Source organism: Podarcis vaucheri, assembly GCF_965113315.1.
Source record: "Podarcis vaucheri genome assembly, chromosome: 14".
Classification (NCBI taxonomy): Eukaryota; Metazoa; Chordata; class Lepidosauria; order Squamata; family Lacertidae; genus Podarcis; species Podarcis vaucheri.
The window spans coordinates 10955259-10971952 of record NC_138752.1 but is presented as its reverse complement, the minus strand read 5'-3'; the positions used below and the strand labels follow the sequence as shown (position 1 = coordinate 10971952).

General features: G+C 47.7%; 1 protein-coding gene across 1 annotated transcript in view; it reads left to right on the top strand.

The window, feature by feature from the left end:
• AP3B2 (adaptor related protein complex 3 subunit beta 2) overlaps positions 1-16694 on the top strand; it is an 80351-nt gene that overhangs the window by 25853 nt on the left and 37804 nt on the right. Inside the window, 11 exon segments of the mRNA XM_082198335.1 lie at positions 156-231; positions 2191-2265; positions 4111-4206; positions 6258-6418; positions 7467-7533; positions 8971-9153; positions 11351-11527; positions 12527-12624; positions 16041-16095; positions 16345-16416; positions 16529-16591. Coding sequence (XP_082054461.1) covers positions 156-231; positions 2191-2265; positions 4111-4206; positions 6258-6418; positions 7467-7533; positions 8971-9153; positions 11351-11527; positions 12527-12624; positions 16041-16095; positions 16345-16416; positions 16529-16591 — 1123 coding nt within the window.

The window sequence follows — 16694 nt, the reverse complement described above, 5'->3', positions numbered from 1 at the left end:
ATTGAACTCAGTGGAATTTTTATTTCTTTTAGTAGGATGGTGCTGCAAATCTGCTAGCCTTAAAAGCGGCTCCAGATCCTGCAACAGTGAGCACCGCTACTGCCTCCCTGGAACGTATCTGTGCCCATGGCATGATTTTTCTGTATGTTTTGCAGACACGATGACCTGAAGGAGATGCTGGACAGCAACAAGGATTCTCTGAAGCTCGAGGCCATGAAGCGGATTGTAGCGGTAAGTTCCCCGCTTGCGACTTGGCTACGGCGTGAGAATAGGGAATTGTACTCTTGGGGTGAAACCTGGAACAACCAACCGAGTTTTGCTACTGACAGTCTTTGCTGTGCATGATCTCTCAGTGCTTGGTGAAAGGACCCTGCCATCCACTTGTACAGTGTTATCTCGGTTCTCGAATGGCTTGGCTCCCAAACAAATCGGCTCTCGAACGCCGCAAACCCGGAAGTAAGTGTTCCGGTTTGCAAACGTTTTTTGGAAGCTGAATGTCCAACGCAGCTTCTGCTTGTCTTCAGGAAGCTCCTGCAGCCAGTCAGAAGCTGCGCCTTGGTTTTCGAATGGTTCCGGGAGTTAAACAGACTCCCGGAATGGATTAAGTTTGACAACCAAGGTGCCGCTGTATTAGGCCCTGGCACTAATGCCTGCAGTGTTGCCCTGGCACTTAATAGGTTGTCTGTTCCTTGTGCACAGCTGTGAGCACCACTCCCTGTCCCGCCCAATACTCCCAAAATTTGATCTGAGGCCTCGATCCTGAGAGTCAAACTGGACAAGATATTAGCAATTGTGCACATTTTTTAAAAAGTAATTGGCAGCTGTGGAGGGCCCATGATGCTGTTTACTTAAAACACACATTTGCACACTTGCTGAATGAGTGAATAATGCCAGGTCCAGAGGCCCAATTTGTGCCATCTTCGCTATGCATTTAAAGCAGGGTCTTACTACTTTAAACAGTCACGGCTTCCCCCATCTACGGGAGAAGAAAAGGGTAAGGACTAAACCCTACACAAGTCCAGAGTGGAGTCCCTAAGAGGGTTGGATGGCGCCTTGTACGCCTCCTTCCAGCGACTCTTGCAGCCAAGCGGGTGCCAAAGGTATTGCCTTGCTTTCCTCTGGACCAGAGGAGTGAGGCCAAGAGAGGGGACTTCTTGTCTGGGCAGCCCAGGGCCTCCAGCCACAGGCCTGTGTCCCAGAGAGGTCACTTCTGCTAACACAGCAAAAACCTCCTCCAAAGAATCCTGGGAACTGTGGTTTGTTAAGGTTGCTGACAATTGTTAGGTGACCCTGTGCCCCTCACGCAGTTCCAGTTCCCAGAGTGGTTTCGCAGTTTAGTAGCATTTCCTAGGGAACTCTGGAATTGTAGCTGTGGGAGGGGGGAATGGGGATCTCCTAACAACTTCCAGCATGCTTAGCAAACTACAGTTCCCAGGGTTATTTAGGGGGATGAGACTGCTTTAAATACAGAGTTCCGATGGGCCCCTCCTTTGAACCATAGGATTTTTGAATTGAAAGGTCCACAGTCATCTGGTCCAGCTAAGTGCAGGAGTTTTGTAACTCAAGTGACAGATGGTCGTCACATCTGTGGTTCAGCAAAGGGGGGGGAGTTTGGATTTGATATCCCACTTTATCACTACCCGAAGGAGTCTCAAAGCGGCTAACATTCTCCTTTCCCTTCCTCCCCAACAACAAACACTCTGTGAGGTGAGTGGGGCTGAGAGACTTCAGAGAAGTGGGACTGGCCCAAGGTCACCTCAGCAGCTGCATGTGGAGGAGCGGGGACGCGAACCCGGTTCACCAGATTACGAGTCTACCGCTCTTAACCACTACACCACACTGGCTCTCCTCAAAATGAGGAGAACCCACTCCTCATTTTGTTTTGAGTTTCCAGGCCCCATCAGCAACCTGTCCTTTCCCTGAATTTTACGGGGGTTCATCCTCTATAGCTCCCCTGCACTCTCTTAGAGAGGAACACCTAACCGCTGTAGTTTTAATGGGCTGCTTGGGAGGTCAGGAATAGCAGTGGGTGATGTGCAGTTTGATGTGTTTCCTACTATAAAGATACTGGAAGTGACAGGGCACCAGTGTACACATGGGAGGGGTGGTAGCAACTGACCAATTAAAAGTGGGGGTTCTTAGTTCAGATTTATTGACTAGCTACCCCACTGCTGTTTCTCCTTCTCCCAGATGATTGCACGAGGCAAGAATGCATCCGATCTCTTCCCAGCTGTGGTAAAAAATGTGGCTTGCAAGAATATAGAGGTAAGCTTCTGTTGTTGCTGTTGATATTATTTTCCTTTCATTTTATATGCTGCTCAATGCTAAAATAGGCAAAATATCATACAATCCCTTGCAGACAACGGCAGCAGCCTGGGGCAGTTTCTCCAGGTCTTTCTCTGCAGTGGCTGCTTTTAGCTTGTACAGATATTCTGGAAGAACATGGGGCCCTCTGAACATTGTTGGACTCCATCAGTCTAGATAAGTCTAGATAAGACTTTTCCCAATCTAGGGTGACTAGAGAACAGCTATCCAGCCCACACGAGACTTTTAATGCATTGATTTCTGTGCAACAGAGGGACTCAGAGAACTGCTGTGGTTTCCTGGAAAGAAGGTTGCCGGGTAATTTGAGCTGGAATAGCAGGGATTGGGAACGTTTTCCCTCCAGATATTGCTGGACTACAGCTCCCATGGGTCATGCTGGCTGGGGCTGATGGGAGATGGAGTCCAGCCACACCCTGAAGGCTACAGACTGCATGGCTTAGAATGGGAGCAACAAGCCAAGAAGTCGCTGGTTCAGTTCCCCATCCCCACTCCTGTCCAATCTGTAGTGCTTGCCCTACCCTTACAGTGTTGTTTTACAGATTGCTGAGATCATGTACTAAGATTTAATATAGGGCTGAGTCCTGATTACCTCAGGGAACATTTCTTTCCCACCCCCACTCCAACATTTAAGATTGACTAATGTGTCTCTGCTTAAAATCTCATATTGCATGGAGGCAGTGGCGTAGCATGGGTTGTCAGCACCCGGGGCAAGGCAAGTAATTTGCGCCCCCTAACCCGTGGATTTGCGCCCCTAACCCATGGATTTGCACCCCCTAACCCCCAGATGTTGCGGCCGGTGCGGCCGGCCCCCCTGCACCCCCCACACTACGCCACTGCATGGAGGGTGACCCACTCCTCTTTGTGACAGCCCCAGAACTCACAGGAAGTCCATTGGGTCCTTCCCTTTTGTCTTTAGTTATTTCTATTGCTGGTTCTAATCGTTTTGAATTCTTTTTGTGTTCTGTTAATTACTATAGAAAATGCATGTAAATAGATTGTGATTCAGTTGTCTTCTATTTATCTTTATGCACCTTTTGGAAATTAGTACAGTCATACCTTGGGTTACAGACAGTTCAGGTTGCGTTTTTTTGGTTTACAGACCCGCCGAAACCCAGAAGTACCAGAATGGGTTACTTCCGGGTTTCGGCAGTCGCACATGTGCAGAAGCGCTAGATTGCACTTTGCGCATGTGCAGAAGCGCTGAATAGCAACCTGTGCGTGCGCAGACGTGGTGTTGCAGGTTGCAAACTCTGCGGGTTGCGAATGTGCCTCCTGCACGGATCACATTCTCAATTCGAGCGTCCACTGTAAATAAAAAAGGAAGAAGTGTTTTGTTTTAGAAGTGCCATTTCCATCCCCGTACAGACAAGGTGACCAGCCACTCTCCCGCTAGGCATTGAAAGTGATTCCAGAGTGCAACCACATTGGGCGCTATAATAGATGGTCTTGAGGAAAGTGTGCCACAAAGGATTCTGGGAGAAATCCACTCTCCTGGAGTGCTTTTCCAACGGCCGGACATTGCTCATAGTGCTAAACTGAGGGTGGGACTCTGTGGTCCTCCAGATACTCTCGAACTTAGTTCCCATCATCCTGACCTTTGACCATTGTGGATTTTGCTTATTTTCCTCTTCCCTCCCTTTTCCAGGCCAATGGAAGGTGCCTTGCTGTATCCGTGCTTCCTCCTTGCTGTCACTCAGGAAGCCTTCATTGTAGGGTTTGGGGAGGGGGGGAAGCAAAAACTGGTGGCTTGCTTAGTTCTAACAAAGGGTGCTTTTCCTCTGGCAGGTGAAGAAGCTTGTGTATGTTTACCTGGTCCGATACGCAGAGGAACAGCAAGATTTGGCCCTGCTCTCCATCTCTACCTTCCAGAGAGGACTCAAGGTTGGATGCTTTTTTGGGGGGGAGGCAGAGTCTAAGCTTTGCTTTTGTCATTGAGAGTTGCTCTAGGGTGGAGCGAATACATGACAGACTTCTCAAACTGCTTCCTGAGGTCCAAAGTGGGCACTTTCCACCTTGCAAATAGCAGGAGGTGGGGAGCTTGATTGGGTGTGTGACAGGGCAAAGGCTTCATGCTCCCCCTACAGTGGAGGCTGGTCCATTTGGATGAATGGAGCACTGCCCCATTAACCTCACTCTGCCTTCCTCCAGGCCCTACCTGCCTTCCTTCTTACTACCTGGGCAACTCAAGATCCAGGTCAATTTCAAATAGTTATTTAGAGATATAGCTGGATTGCCTATGCTTGTCAGCTTCCCCTTCCTAAGTCTTGGTAGTTCTCTTCAGCAGGAAGAAGAATGGGGCCAAACTAGAATCAGTTGATTCTGCTGGTCATTAGCTCTAGCGCCACCTACTGTTGACCTCCCTTTTGCCCCATCTCTCCCAATGGCCGCTAGTCATCGCTGCCCTGCTCCCAGCTATTGTTTAGTTTTCATTTTTACAAAAGGCTGCTATACAATGCCAAGCTCCATGGCAAGCTCCATCACATCTAGTTTGGTCATTAGATTATTCTGTGTTTTCAGAGGGTAACCTCCCCTTGCCCCCGCCCCCAAACATGTAACATTTCCTCTTTGCCAAGATGGCCAAACTAGGCTTCCTAAGATGCTGCTCTTTTTGAGAGTCAGGTTTTAATCTTCTACAACCATCGTTGCCAAAGGAGACTTGGGAGTTGGTCTCTGTGTCTCAGTTGACAAGCTCAGGTTTCTTGCTGGGATATAAGTCAACCAGGCAGGGCTGAGTTTGACCGAAGGGAACATGACACTTGCGAACAGAAGGAGAGACCTCATGAAAGAGATCTGGAGGAAAGGGGTCTTCTTAATGTTGCTGGACTATTTTACTATTGAACTGGCTCCCATGTAGCTTGAGAGAGTTCCTTGTGAATATAGAAACACAGAAAGCTGCTTTGCACAGAGTCAACTCTTGGTTCATCTAGCACAGTTTTGTCTACACTGACTGGCCGTGGCTCTCCAGGGTTTCAGGCAAGACTCTCTTTCAACCCTACCTAGAGATGGGCTTTCTGCATGCAGGGCAGATGTTCTGCCACAGAATGAATGAATATTTACTGCTAAAAGCTATAAGCCGTCACAATTGGTCACACCGCATAGGATACAAATAATTGATTTAAAACTGAACAACAGCAAAGCAAGCATACAAAAATGCAAAAATCACTCTTGCATAAGTTTAGGATCATTGGACAGCCAAGGGTTCCACATCTCTGGTCTAATGTAAGGAGACGGCAAAAGGAGGAACCAAGCTTAAAAAAGATAAAGGGACCCCTGTCCCTTAGGTCCAGTCATGGCCGACTCTGGGGTTGCGGCGCTCATCTCGCTTTATTGGCCGAGGGAGCCGGCATACAGCTTCTGGGTCATGTGACCAGCATGATTAAGCCGCTACTGGCAAGCCAGAGCAGCGCACGGAAACGGCGTTTACCTTCCTGCCGGAGCAGTACCTATTTATCTACTTGCACTTTGATGTGCTTTTGAACTGCTAGGTTGGCAGGAGCAGGGACCGAGCAACGGGAGCTCACCCTGTTGCGGGGATTCGAACCACCGACCTTCTGATCGGCAAGTCCTAGGCTCTGTGGTTTAACCCACAACACCACCCATGTCCCTAGCTGTATGTAAAATACAGCTTAGTGGTTTTATTCTTTTGCCTCCCTAGCAAGGAGTTGTCTCTCCCAGGAACAGATGGTGTTGTGGCTTAGGGACGAGGAACCTTTGAGCTTTCAGCTGCTGCTGAACTACAGCTCCCATCAGGCGCGGCAAGCATGACCAGTGTCCACAGGTTGATGGGAATTGCAGCTGAGCAACATTGGAAGAGCCAGGAGTTCCCTGCACCGCCTGTAGATTTATTGGGATGGAGGTTATCCTGAACCCCTTCCTGGTGGAAAAAGTCTGCTAGGCTTGAGTGCCTGATGCAAACCTCCTCTTTGCTGCAGGATCCCAATCAGCTGATCCGAGCCAGTGCCCTCCGCGTTCTCTCCAGCATCCGTGTGCCCATTATTGTGCCCATCATGATGCTAGCCATCAAGGAGGCGGCTTCTGACATGTCCCCCTATGTACGCAAAACGGCGGCTCATGCCATCCCCAAGCTGTACAGGTAAGCGGGAGTCTCTTCCTTTCACTTCTTCCAGCCTCCTTTTAAGGCCCCGGAACCCAGACTGCCTTTACAGACTTGCAGAACCTTCATTCATTTGTGCTATTGCAAAGTGAAAGCAGCATGCTGTGTTTGCATGCTGGAATTCCATGGTGCCTTTTCCTTTTCCTAAAGCTCCTTTTGCACCATTGCTTAACTAAGGTAAAGGTAAAGGGACCCCTGACCATTAGGTCCAGTCGCGGACGACTCTGAGGTTGCGGCGCTCATCTCGCTTTATTGGCCGAGGGAGTCGGCGTACAGCTTCCGGGTCATGTGGCCAGCATGAATAAGCCCCTTCTGGCGAACCAGAGCAGCACACGGAAATGCCGTTTACCTTCCAGCCGGAGCGGTACCTATTTATCTACTTGCACTTTGACGTGCTTTCGAACTGCTAAGTGGGCAGGAGCAGGGACCGAGCAACGGGAGCTCACCCCGTCACGGGGATTCAAACTGCCAACCTTCTGATCGGCAAGTCCTAGGCTCTGTGGTTTAACCCACAGCGTCACTCACAACCTCCTAATTCCTGTTGCTCAGAAATTGTAAACAAACAAACAAAATCAAGTGCAGTTTTTAATGATTCGGTTTGACTTCCTGATTCAAAATGGCATACAGTTGTATCCAAACATAGAAGAAAATCTGCTCCTTCATCTCAGGAGCCATCATGCAAAATCTGGTTATGATACATTTGGTTGGTTGGCATCCGTCTGTCTCGGGAGACAATGGAATAGTATGCCTTTGAGGGTGAAGTCAAACTGTTGGAGACTAACATCGCCTGCTGTGGCTGTAGAAGAGACAGTTTTGTTGTGTGGACGCATGTGTACCATGGCGTTCCTGCTTTCTGCGCTTCAACCTTACGAGTTGGAAAGCTAGACGATAACTCCATTATTTTCTCTCCAGCAGGCTATAGGATACGCCTTCCTCCACCCCCAGAGACAACTAAATCGAGTGCCACCTCGTGACTGAAGTGTATAATAACACTTATTGACACTGATTTTGTCTTTCTTCTTTTCAGCCTTGATTCAGACCAAAAGGACCAGTTAATAGAGGTCATCGAAAAACTTCTGTCAGATAAAACAACTGTGAGTAAGCAGGGCATATCTGAACCATTTTTTTTATTTGGGTGGGGGTGAACACATTGATTTAAAAAGCACTAAAACCCGCAAAGGTCTTGTCACACCTTAAAGACCAACCAATTTATTATGGCATACATTTTTGTAGACTAGAGTCAAATGCAATTCTCTAACCCAGCAATGGTGAATCTGTTGCCCTCCAGATTTTGGACTACAACTCCCATCACCCTTTACTGGCTGGGGCTGATGGGAGTTGGAGTCCCAACAAAGACTGTAGAGTTTCAGGTTCCCTTTCCTTGGTTTAGTTCATGAAAACCATAGTAAATATGTTGTTTTTTAAGCTGCTGCAAGACTCCTTTTGTAGATTTTCCTGCAACTAACCCACCCCACAACTACCCCATGGAATTGTTATTATTTTGGGATCTCTTTCCTCCAACTACTCCCATCTCCCCAGTACTTAAGGCTGTTGCTTAATTTTCTAAGCAGGTTGGCAAAGTTTAGCCTGTGAAGGGCTGGGTGAGGTGCAAAGATGCTGCACCTTGCCTAGTCATCCTATTTTTTTACTGTTGATTTGTTGCCAGCTTGGCACCTGCGTTCCCATGGCCAGGTGGGGGATCCTTGTTTCAGTGACTCAGATCCTAGGTCTGCAAACCCTCTCCTTTGGGGGTTGCATGAGCCCCACACAGTCTCTGCATTGGTGCACCTCATTTTCTCCTCTTTGTTTTTTTATATATAATTTTTTTATTAAATTTTCTGTTTTACAATTTAAAATACTCATTTTACATCCTTAAGATATCCGTGACTTCCCTTCTTCTCTTTCCATGGTTCATTTTACATATCATAAATCCCTGCGTATTTTACAAAAACTATACCATTCAGTATTTCATTATTACAGCCATCAAAACTTATTTACACTGCTGAATTTATCTTAATGCTGCTGGCATTTTCAGCTATACATAATTATTTCCCATATATTCAATACAGTCATACCTCGGGTTGAAGTTGCTTCAGGTTGAGCGTTTTCGGGTTGTGCTCCACGGCAACTCAGAAGTAATGGAACGCGTTACTTCTGGGTTTCGCTGCTTGTGCATGCGCAGACACTCAAAATGATGTCATGCTCATGCGCAGAAGTGGGGAATCGCGACCCACGCACGCGCAGACGTGGGTTGTGTTCTGCTCTGGATGCGAACGGGGCTCCAGAACGGACCCCGTTCACATCCAGAGGTACCACTGTAAATGTTTTCCGATCTTCTTTAAACATCTGTTGTTCTTGTTCTCTTATTCTATATGTGAAGTCTGCAAGTTGTGCGTATTCCGTCAGCTTAAGTTGCCATTTTTCTTTGGCTGGGACCTCACTCGCTTTCGGTTTTGGGGCTAACAAAACACGGGCTGCCGTAGTGGCATACGTAAACAACCTCTTCTCCTCTTTGTGTTTCCCTTGGCCAGCTGGTGGCTGGCAGTGTGGTGATGGCCTTCGAGGAAGTCTGCCCCGAGCGCATTGACCTCATCCACAAGAACTACCGCAAGCTGTGCAACCTGCTGATTGACGTGGAGGAGTGGGGCCAGGTGGTGATCATCAACATGCTGACGCGTTATGCTCGCACCCAGTTCCTCAGCCCCAACCAAAACGTGAGTGGAGCAGATAGGAGAGAAGCCTGTGCATTCACTTGCCTGGGTTCTGGAGATAAGCTATCCTGAATCTGGGGCATGGATGTTGTAGCTCAGAAGGCCACAAGTGCAGCCCTTGGTTATATTCAGCAGGTGGCATTTTCTATACACAGATACATTTTTTTTGGAGGGGGAAAGCTAACAGCTCAGTGGTAGAACATTGCATGCATAAGGTCCATAATCCCCGGCTTCTCCAGGCAGGGCTGGGAGAATCACCTGCCTGAATGCCTGGAAAGGTGCTTCCAGTCAGTGTAGACAGTACTTTTTACTATTATTATTTTATTTATGATTTTTCAATTTCATACATTTCAATAATTTTATGATCATTTTAACATTTCAGAACTTGACTTCCTTCCCCCTCTTTCTGAGGTTCCTTAGGTTTATTTTTAATAATTTCTGCACATCCAAATTAACTTAATTTGCTCATTTAGTCATCTACTTTAAGTATATACTCTTATAAAACTGCAGGTTATTACAATAATCCCGCCAATATTCTTATCTGTTTACAGTTTATTTGTAAATATTAAACCAACCATTTCCATTCTTTTATAAAAAACGTTTGTTACAGTCATACCTCGGGTTACAAATGCTGAGAGTTACGTGTTTTCGGGTTGCGGACAATGCCGAACCTGGAAGTACCAGAACGGGTTACTTCCGGGTTTCGGCACTCAGGCATGCGCAGAAGCGCAAAATGACGTCATGTGCAGAAGCACTGAATTGCGTCACATGCATGCGCAGACACGGCCCTTCCGGCTGTGAAGGCTGCAGGTTGTGAACATGCCTCCCGCACGGATCATGTTCGCAACCCAAGGTATGACTGTATTTTGATTTCTTATTTTTGTAATTTCTACATATTCCATAGGTTTTTGTATCCATTCTTCTTTTGCTGGTATTTCTTCTTCCATTTTTGTCCGTGCCCTTTTCACCATATTTTGCAGTGCCCTTTTCACCATATTCTGGGAATGGGGCGGTAAAAAAAATAAAATAAGCAAAGTGGCACGATCTGCGCTGGTGCCTCTGTGATGTAGAGTTACCATATTTTTCTATGTATAACATGCCCCTGTGTAGAAGACACCCCCTATTTTGGGGGACTACAATTTAAGAAAATGGGGGAAGATGGCCCAGAGTTTTGGGGGAGGATTGCCCAGAGTTTCTGAGCTTTTTTGGTGGGGGGACGACCAACAAAAATCATTCCCACAACTGAAAAATGCAGCCAATAACACGCAATGCCGAAACCGCCAAGTGTCTGCCCACTCGCAACTAGCAGCCGAAAATCGCACACCCAGTTGTCACAGCGGCAGCCAATCCACAACAGCCCTTGCCGCAGCCACCAATCACCAACCCAATCACCGCTCACAAGCTCCAATCGCCTGTCCCCTTTCTGCACTACCCGTGTATAAGACAACCCCTGATTTTGAACATTATTTTAGAGCCAAAAAACCTCATCTAATACATGGAAAAGTACGGTAACTGTTATACCACTGTTTCAACTCTAGGTGGCAGTTACAATAAAGCTGTCCCTCTGTTAACCAACCATTTTTGGCCTCGCCTCTTCTCTGAAACTACTCTGCGTGGGGCTACCTTTGAAGGTGACCTGGAAACTACAACCTAATCCAGAATGCGGCAGCTAGACTGGTGACTGGGGGCGGCCGCCAAGACCACATAACACCGGTCTTGAAAGACCTACATTGGCTCCCAGTATGTTTCCGAGCACAACTCAAAAGTGTTGGTGCTGACCTTTAAGGCCCTAAACGGCCTTTGCCCAGTATACCTGAAGGAGCGTCTCCACCCCCATTGTTCAGCCCGGACGCTGAGGTCCAGCGCCGAGGGCCTTCTGGCGGTTCCCTCATTGCGAGAAGCAAAGCTACAGGGAACCAGGCAGAGGGCCTTCTCGGTAGTGGCGCCCGCCCTGTGGAACGCCCTCCCACCAGATGTCAAAGAGAAAAACAATACCTGACATTCAGAAGAAATCTGAAGGCAGCCCTGTTCAGGGGAGTTTTTAATGCGTGACATTTTAGTGTATTTTTGGTCTTTGTTGGAAGCCGCCCAGAGTGGCTGAGGAAACCCAGCCAGATGGGCGGGGTACAAATAATTTATTATTATTATTATTATTATTAAATATCCTGACAGCCTCCTCTCCTTCCCTTGTGCCTGGCAGGAGTCCCTCCTGGAAGAGAGCGCTGAGAAAGCGTTTTACGGTTCCGAAGAGGAAGACTCCAAGGACGACAAAGCAGAGCCGGCGTCCTTGGTGAAGCGCAAGCCGTACGTCATGGACCCGGACCACCGCCTGCTTCTGCGCAACACCAAGCCCCTGCTGCAGAGTCGCAATGCTGCGGTGAGAACCACCATCTCTAGCACCCCCCAGTGCTTCCCCTGCAGGGAGGCAGAATTCTTTAGGAACGACAGCTCCCCTTGCCACCACGATCTCTGAAATGGGTGCAGGCAACCCATCTCTCCCCAAGCAACAGCGAGGAAAGCCCACCACCCCATGTGCAGATTTGCATACAATTTGCATATGTTAATTGATATGTATAGATGCATGTTGTGCATGCTCAGCTACTCTGTAAGAAAAGTTTTCAAAAAAGGGGGGAAGGGGCAAAAGGTCTTTGGCCCAGTGCAGATGACCTGGGGCTTGGAACAGTGCCCCCTGGTGGTGGATTTTATTTTATTCACTTAAAAGCATACATATCCTACTTAATCTCTGTGGTTTACACAGAGCCTAGGACTTGCCGATCAGAAGGTCGGGAGTTCGAATCCCCGTGACGGGGTGAGCTCCCGTTGCTTGGTCCCTGCTCCTACCAACCTAGCAGTTTGAAAGTACGTCACAGTGCAAGTAGATAAATAGGTACCGCTCCAGCGTTAACAGTGTTCCAGTGCGCTGCTCTGGTTCGCCAGAAGCGGCTTAGTCATGCTGGCCACATGACCCGGAAGCTGTACGCCGGCTCCCTCGGCCAATAAAGCGAGATGAGCACCACAACCCCAGAGTCGGCCACGACTGGACCTAACGGTCAGGGGTCCCTTTACCTTTTTATCCTGCTTAATATTTCAAAGATCTCTAAGCGGTGTACAGTCTAAAAAAGAACAGGCAATATATAATTGAAGCAAAAATGAAACCAGTAAAACAGCAATGTAAAGACCTATAAAGTCTGCAATTTCAGTTATAGCAGAGGGAAGGGCATCCCTCAGTTCAGGGGCAACAGCAGAAAATGCCCATTTCCAGGCCAGGTGATCTTAGTGGTCTTCTAGGCAGTCTTTCTGGTAGATGCAGCAAGCACAAATGAATCCTGTTTCCTAGCTTTCGACGCCTTGTGGCACAAACCCTTTCTCTCTGCAGGTAGTGATGTCTGTTGCTCAGCTCTACTTCCACCTTGCTCCAAAGGCTGAAGTTGGGGTCATCGCTAAGGCACTGGTGCGTCTTCTCCGGAGCCACAGGTCTGCAAACACCTCCCCTCCTTCTAGTCTCTCTCTCTCTCTCTCTTTCTATTTCTCTCCTTTTCCTGAAGTTGCTCCCTCTTACTTGGAAACATCCCAAGGACAGGGCAGAGCTGTGCATTTCTGTTAGGAAACCAGCTAAGCTCTTGACCACAGTTCATTATATTTGCTGTGTCTGCAAGGGACGTGTGAGATCTGCAACAAAACATTGCAGTGTGGCACACTACACTCCTGTTCAGGGTTCTAGCCAGCCTGTGCCTTTTTCTAGGATATAGCTGGATATATAACTGTTGAGATGAGTCAAGTGAACAGAATCCAAAACCAATACAGAGCTACAATTCCAAAATTCCCTTGCCAATTTAGTGTAGTGGTTGGGATGTTGGACTAGGATCAAAAACCCGCTCCGCAGTGAAGCTTGCTGGGTGACCTTGGCCGGCTGCAGACCCTCAGCCTAACTGTTAAGTTGTGGATGAACATATCAGACGACACAGCGATTCTTCAAACAGCTCTTGTTTATTCACAGGCCAGAACAGAACTGAACTGAAGGGTTCAGCCAGCCTGCTTATATAGAGCTCCACTAGAACGCAGCAGTAACCATTTTCTGTAACTATCCAATCACTGAACATCACTTTCGATCCCTTATTTGCATATGTGGACCTGAACTATCTACAGTATCCCCCTGCTGGCTCAGGGTGAGAACTTCAGTACATAACACCCCTCCCCACCGAGATACGGCATTAGTTACAATCGTAATGGTTTCCTTCTATACAGCACTACACGTAATGGTTCAATTCGGCACAAAAACATATCGGTTACATTTCACCTGCTTCCATTAGACCAACAGTCTTACATGTCCAACAACATAGTCCTTTAAATAAGTTGGGCGCTTGGAGGTAGCAGTGAACCGAGCGAGGTAGGAGTCCTACGATTCAGAGGCTGGCGCAAACGGCGGTAGAGGCACAAGAGAAGCCAATGGTTCCGATGCAGATGTGGAGGCGATGGATGGAACACAGTGCTCTAGCCAGAACGGTCAGCTCTGAATTGGTTCTGTTCATTGATTTCGCTCGGTGTTTCAGCTCAGTGATTCAGCTCCGCTCAGAGGGTGGCTGCATCTGGCTGTGCTCTGTTGTCCATCGATCCCATCCTCGCCACCAGTGTTAAGTTGTGGGTGAACATATCAGACGGCACAGCGATTCTTCAAACAGCTCTTGTTTATTCACAGGCCAGAACAGAACTGAACTGAAGGGTTCAGCCAGCCTGCTTATATAGAGCTCCACTAGAACGCAACAGTAACCACTTTCTGTAACTACCCAATCACTGAACGTCACTTTCAATCCCTTATTTGCATATGTGGACCTGAACTATCTACAGTATCCCCCTGCTGGTCCAGGGTGAGATGGTGTACATAACACTAACCTCTAACTCAACCTTGCAGGGTTGTATGGAAGGTAAAATGGAGAGGAAGGAGACAATGCACAGCACATTGAGCTCATTGAAATGAAGGTGCACTGGGCAGAAGCATATTTATTAGGAATTTTGAATAAGGGTATTCCGAAAGATAAAATTAACATATTTCTGTATGCAACAACGGCAGCGAGAATGTTGGTAGCCAGTCAATGGAAAGGAAATTATATTCCAACAAAGGGGGAATGGTTAAGTAACCTTTGTGAGTACCTGGAGTTAGCACAATTGACGGATTTAATAAGGCATAAGTCAAAAAATTTAATTCAGAAACAATGGAAATGTTTAAATGATTATTTATACAAGCAGGGCTCTAATACGAAAGTTTGGTTGTGTCTAGACTAACCTTGTGAAGAATACAGAGAACATAAAGATTTGATTGATTATGAAAGAATCTAAGGAAGGGTAATGATTGAAGAACAGATGTAAATGTGAGCAAGACAACTAAGAGACGTGTAGTGAATGCGGTGGAAGTATTTTATAATATTTTAACTAAGATTTATATATTGCAGTATTTGAAGCAAGAATTTAGTAATATTTCAGGTTATAAAAAGTGTTTTTTCTTTTCTTTTGTCTTTTTTCTTTATATCTTCTATTTTCCTTTTCTTTTTTTATTAGTTTTCATTTTGGAAAATATGTACATAAGTGTGTTTACAGTGTTATGTATTGTTCTTTGTTTAATTTCTATTAAACAATTGAAAAATTTAATTTATTTTTTTTTGAAGGAAGGAAGGTACACTATAAATGTAATAGTAATGAACATACCCTCAACTGCCTAGGGCAGGACTGGAGCCTTAGGAGCCAAATGCTGTTGAACTCCAACTTCCATCAGTGCCAGCCAGCATAGCTAATGGTTGGTGATCATGGGAGTTGTAGTCCAAAAGGCTAGCCCTGTTTCAGGGAGATGTACTGTATTTTTCACCCTATAGGACACACTTTTTCCCCTCCAAAAATAAAGGGGAAATCTGGGTGTGTCCTATGGGGCGAATGCAGGCTTTCGCTGAAGCCTGGAGAGCGAGAGGGGTTGGTGCGCACCGACCTCTCTAGCTCTCCAGGCTTCAGGAAGCTCTGCGCAACCCTCGGGAGACCGGCTCCGCCCCGCTCCGGATGGCCGCGCAGAGCTGCCTGCAGTCCTGGGACCAGCGCAGCTCTGCGCCGCCATCCGGAGCGGGGCGCTAAGTCCCGCCCCGCTCCGGATGGCGGCGCAGAGCTGCCTGCAGTCCCGGGATCAGTGCACTTCTCCCCATCGCCAGCCCCACGAGCTCGGGGGACAGCGGGGAGGCAGAGCGTGCCTTCCCACTGTTCCCCGACCTGGTTCTTCCAGCCCCGCACCTGGGGGGGAAATAATTTTTTTTCTTTATTTCCCCCCCAAAAAACTAGGTGCGTCCTATGGGCCGGAGCGTCCTATGGGGCGCAAAATACGGTACTTTGTGGATTACCACAAAGCCCTGCCTGAACCTGGGGGTTTCCGTGGCTTTTCAGAGGCAGTCAAGTTTCTGAATACCAGCGACTGGAAACCGCAGGGAGAGGAGAGAGCTCTTGTGCGTGGGTCCTGCTTGCAGGTCTCCTACAGGGAGTTGGTTGGCCACTGTGAGAACAGGATCCTGGGCCACATGAGTCATTGGCCTGTGCCACCAGGCTGTGTCTACGCTCTTATGGTTCTGGCTTAGCAACTTCCGACAGACGTCTCTGGATGACGTTGCAAGCAAAGCAAAGCATGCTGGGGGGGAAAGCATTCCCTCATTGTTTGTCAATGCAGCCACTAATCAGAGGCATGCTGCCTCTTTGAATACAGAGAGTCTGGTTTTGTCTCTTAATGACCATTGGCAGACCTGAGCTTCATGCATTTGTCGAAACCTTTAAAGAAAAAAGGTGGTCATCTTTACATCTGCCGGCAATGAATCCTGCAGGGTTCCTGCCTCATTGACAAGTCCTTGTCTCTCTTGTTATGGCAGTGAGGTCCAGTATGTGGTGCTTCAGAACGTGGCCACCATGTCAATCAAGCGCAGGGTGAGTGCCTGTTTCCTTTATTAAGGGATTCACCTGGGCTGGGAGACGTGAAATGCCAGGACTCTGGATGTCTGCCACATTACTGCTGCTGCTTCTGCTGTACAGGCTGCCTTTGAACCAGTGATGGGGAGCAGCCCAGATGACTTGAAGAGAGGTTTTCTGGGTCCTTCTGTAAATCCAGAACTCACCATGGGATTTCCCAAGGCTGCTACTTCTGCTGCTGCTGATCTTGCTTCTTTCTCTCTGCAGGGAATGTTTGAACCATACCTGAAAAGCTTCTACATCAGATCCACAGACCCCACCCAGATCAAGATCCTCAAGGTGTGTGAGATGCACCCATAGATGGGTGCTAGGCTGCACTGAAGATAACAGCTTTTTTTGTTTTTTGTTGTCGCCTAGAGTAACTCCTCCCTTTTCTCTTCTGCCCTCCTAGCTGGAAGTTCTGACCAACCTTGCAAACGAGACCAACATCTCCACCATCCTGCGTGAGTTCCAGGTATAGCATGACTAATGGGCTGGAGGGAGGTCTTAGCAAAGGGGCTAGAGGTGGAGCAATATGTGCAGAGCCAGGAATGTCTCTGTACTTGCTAAATTCCTAG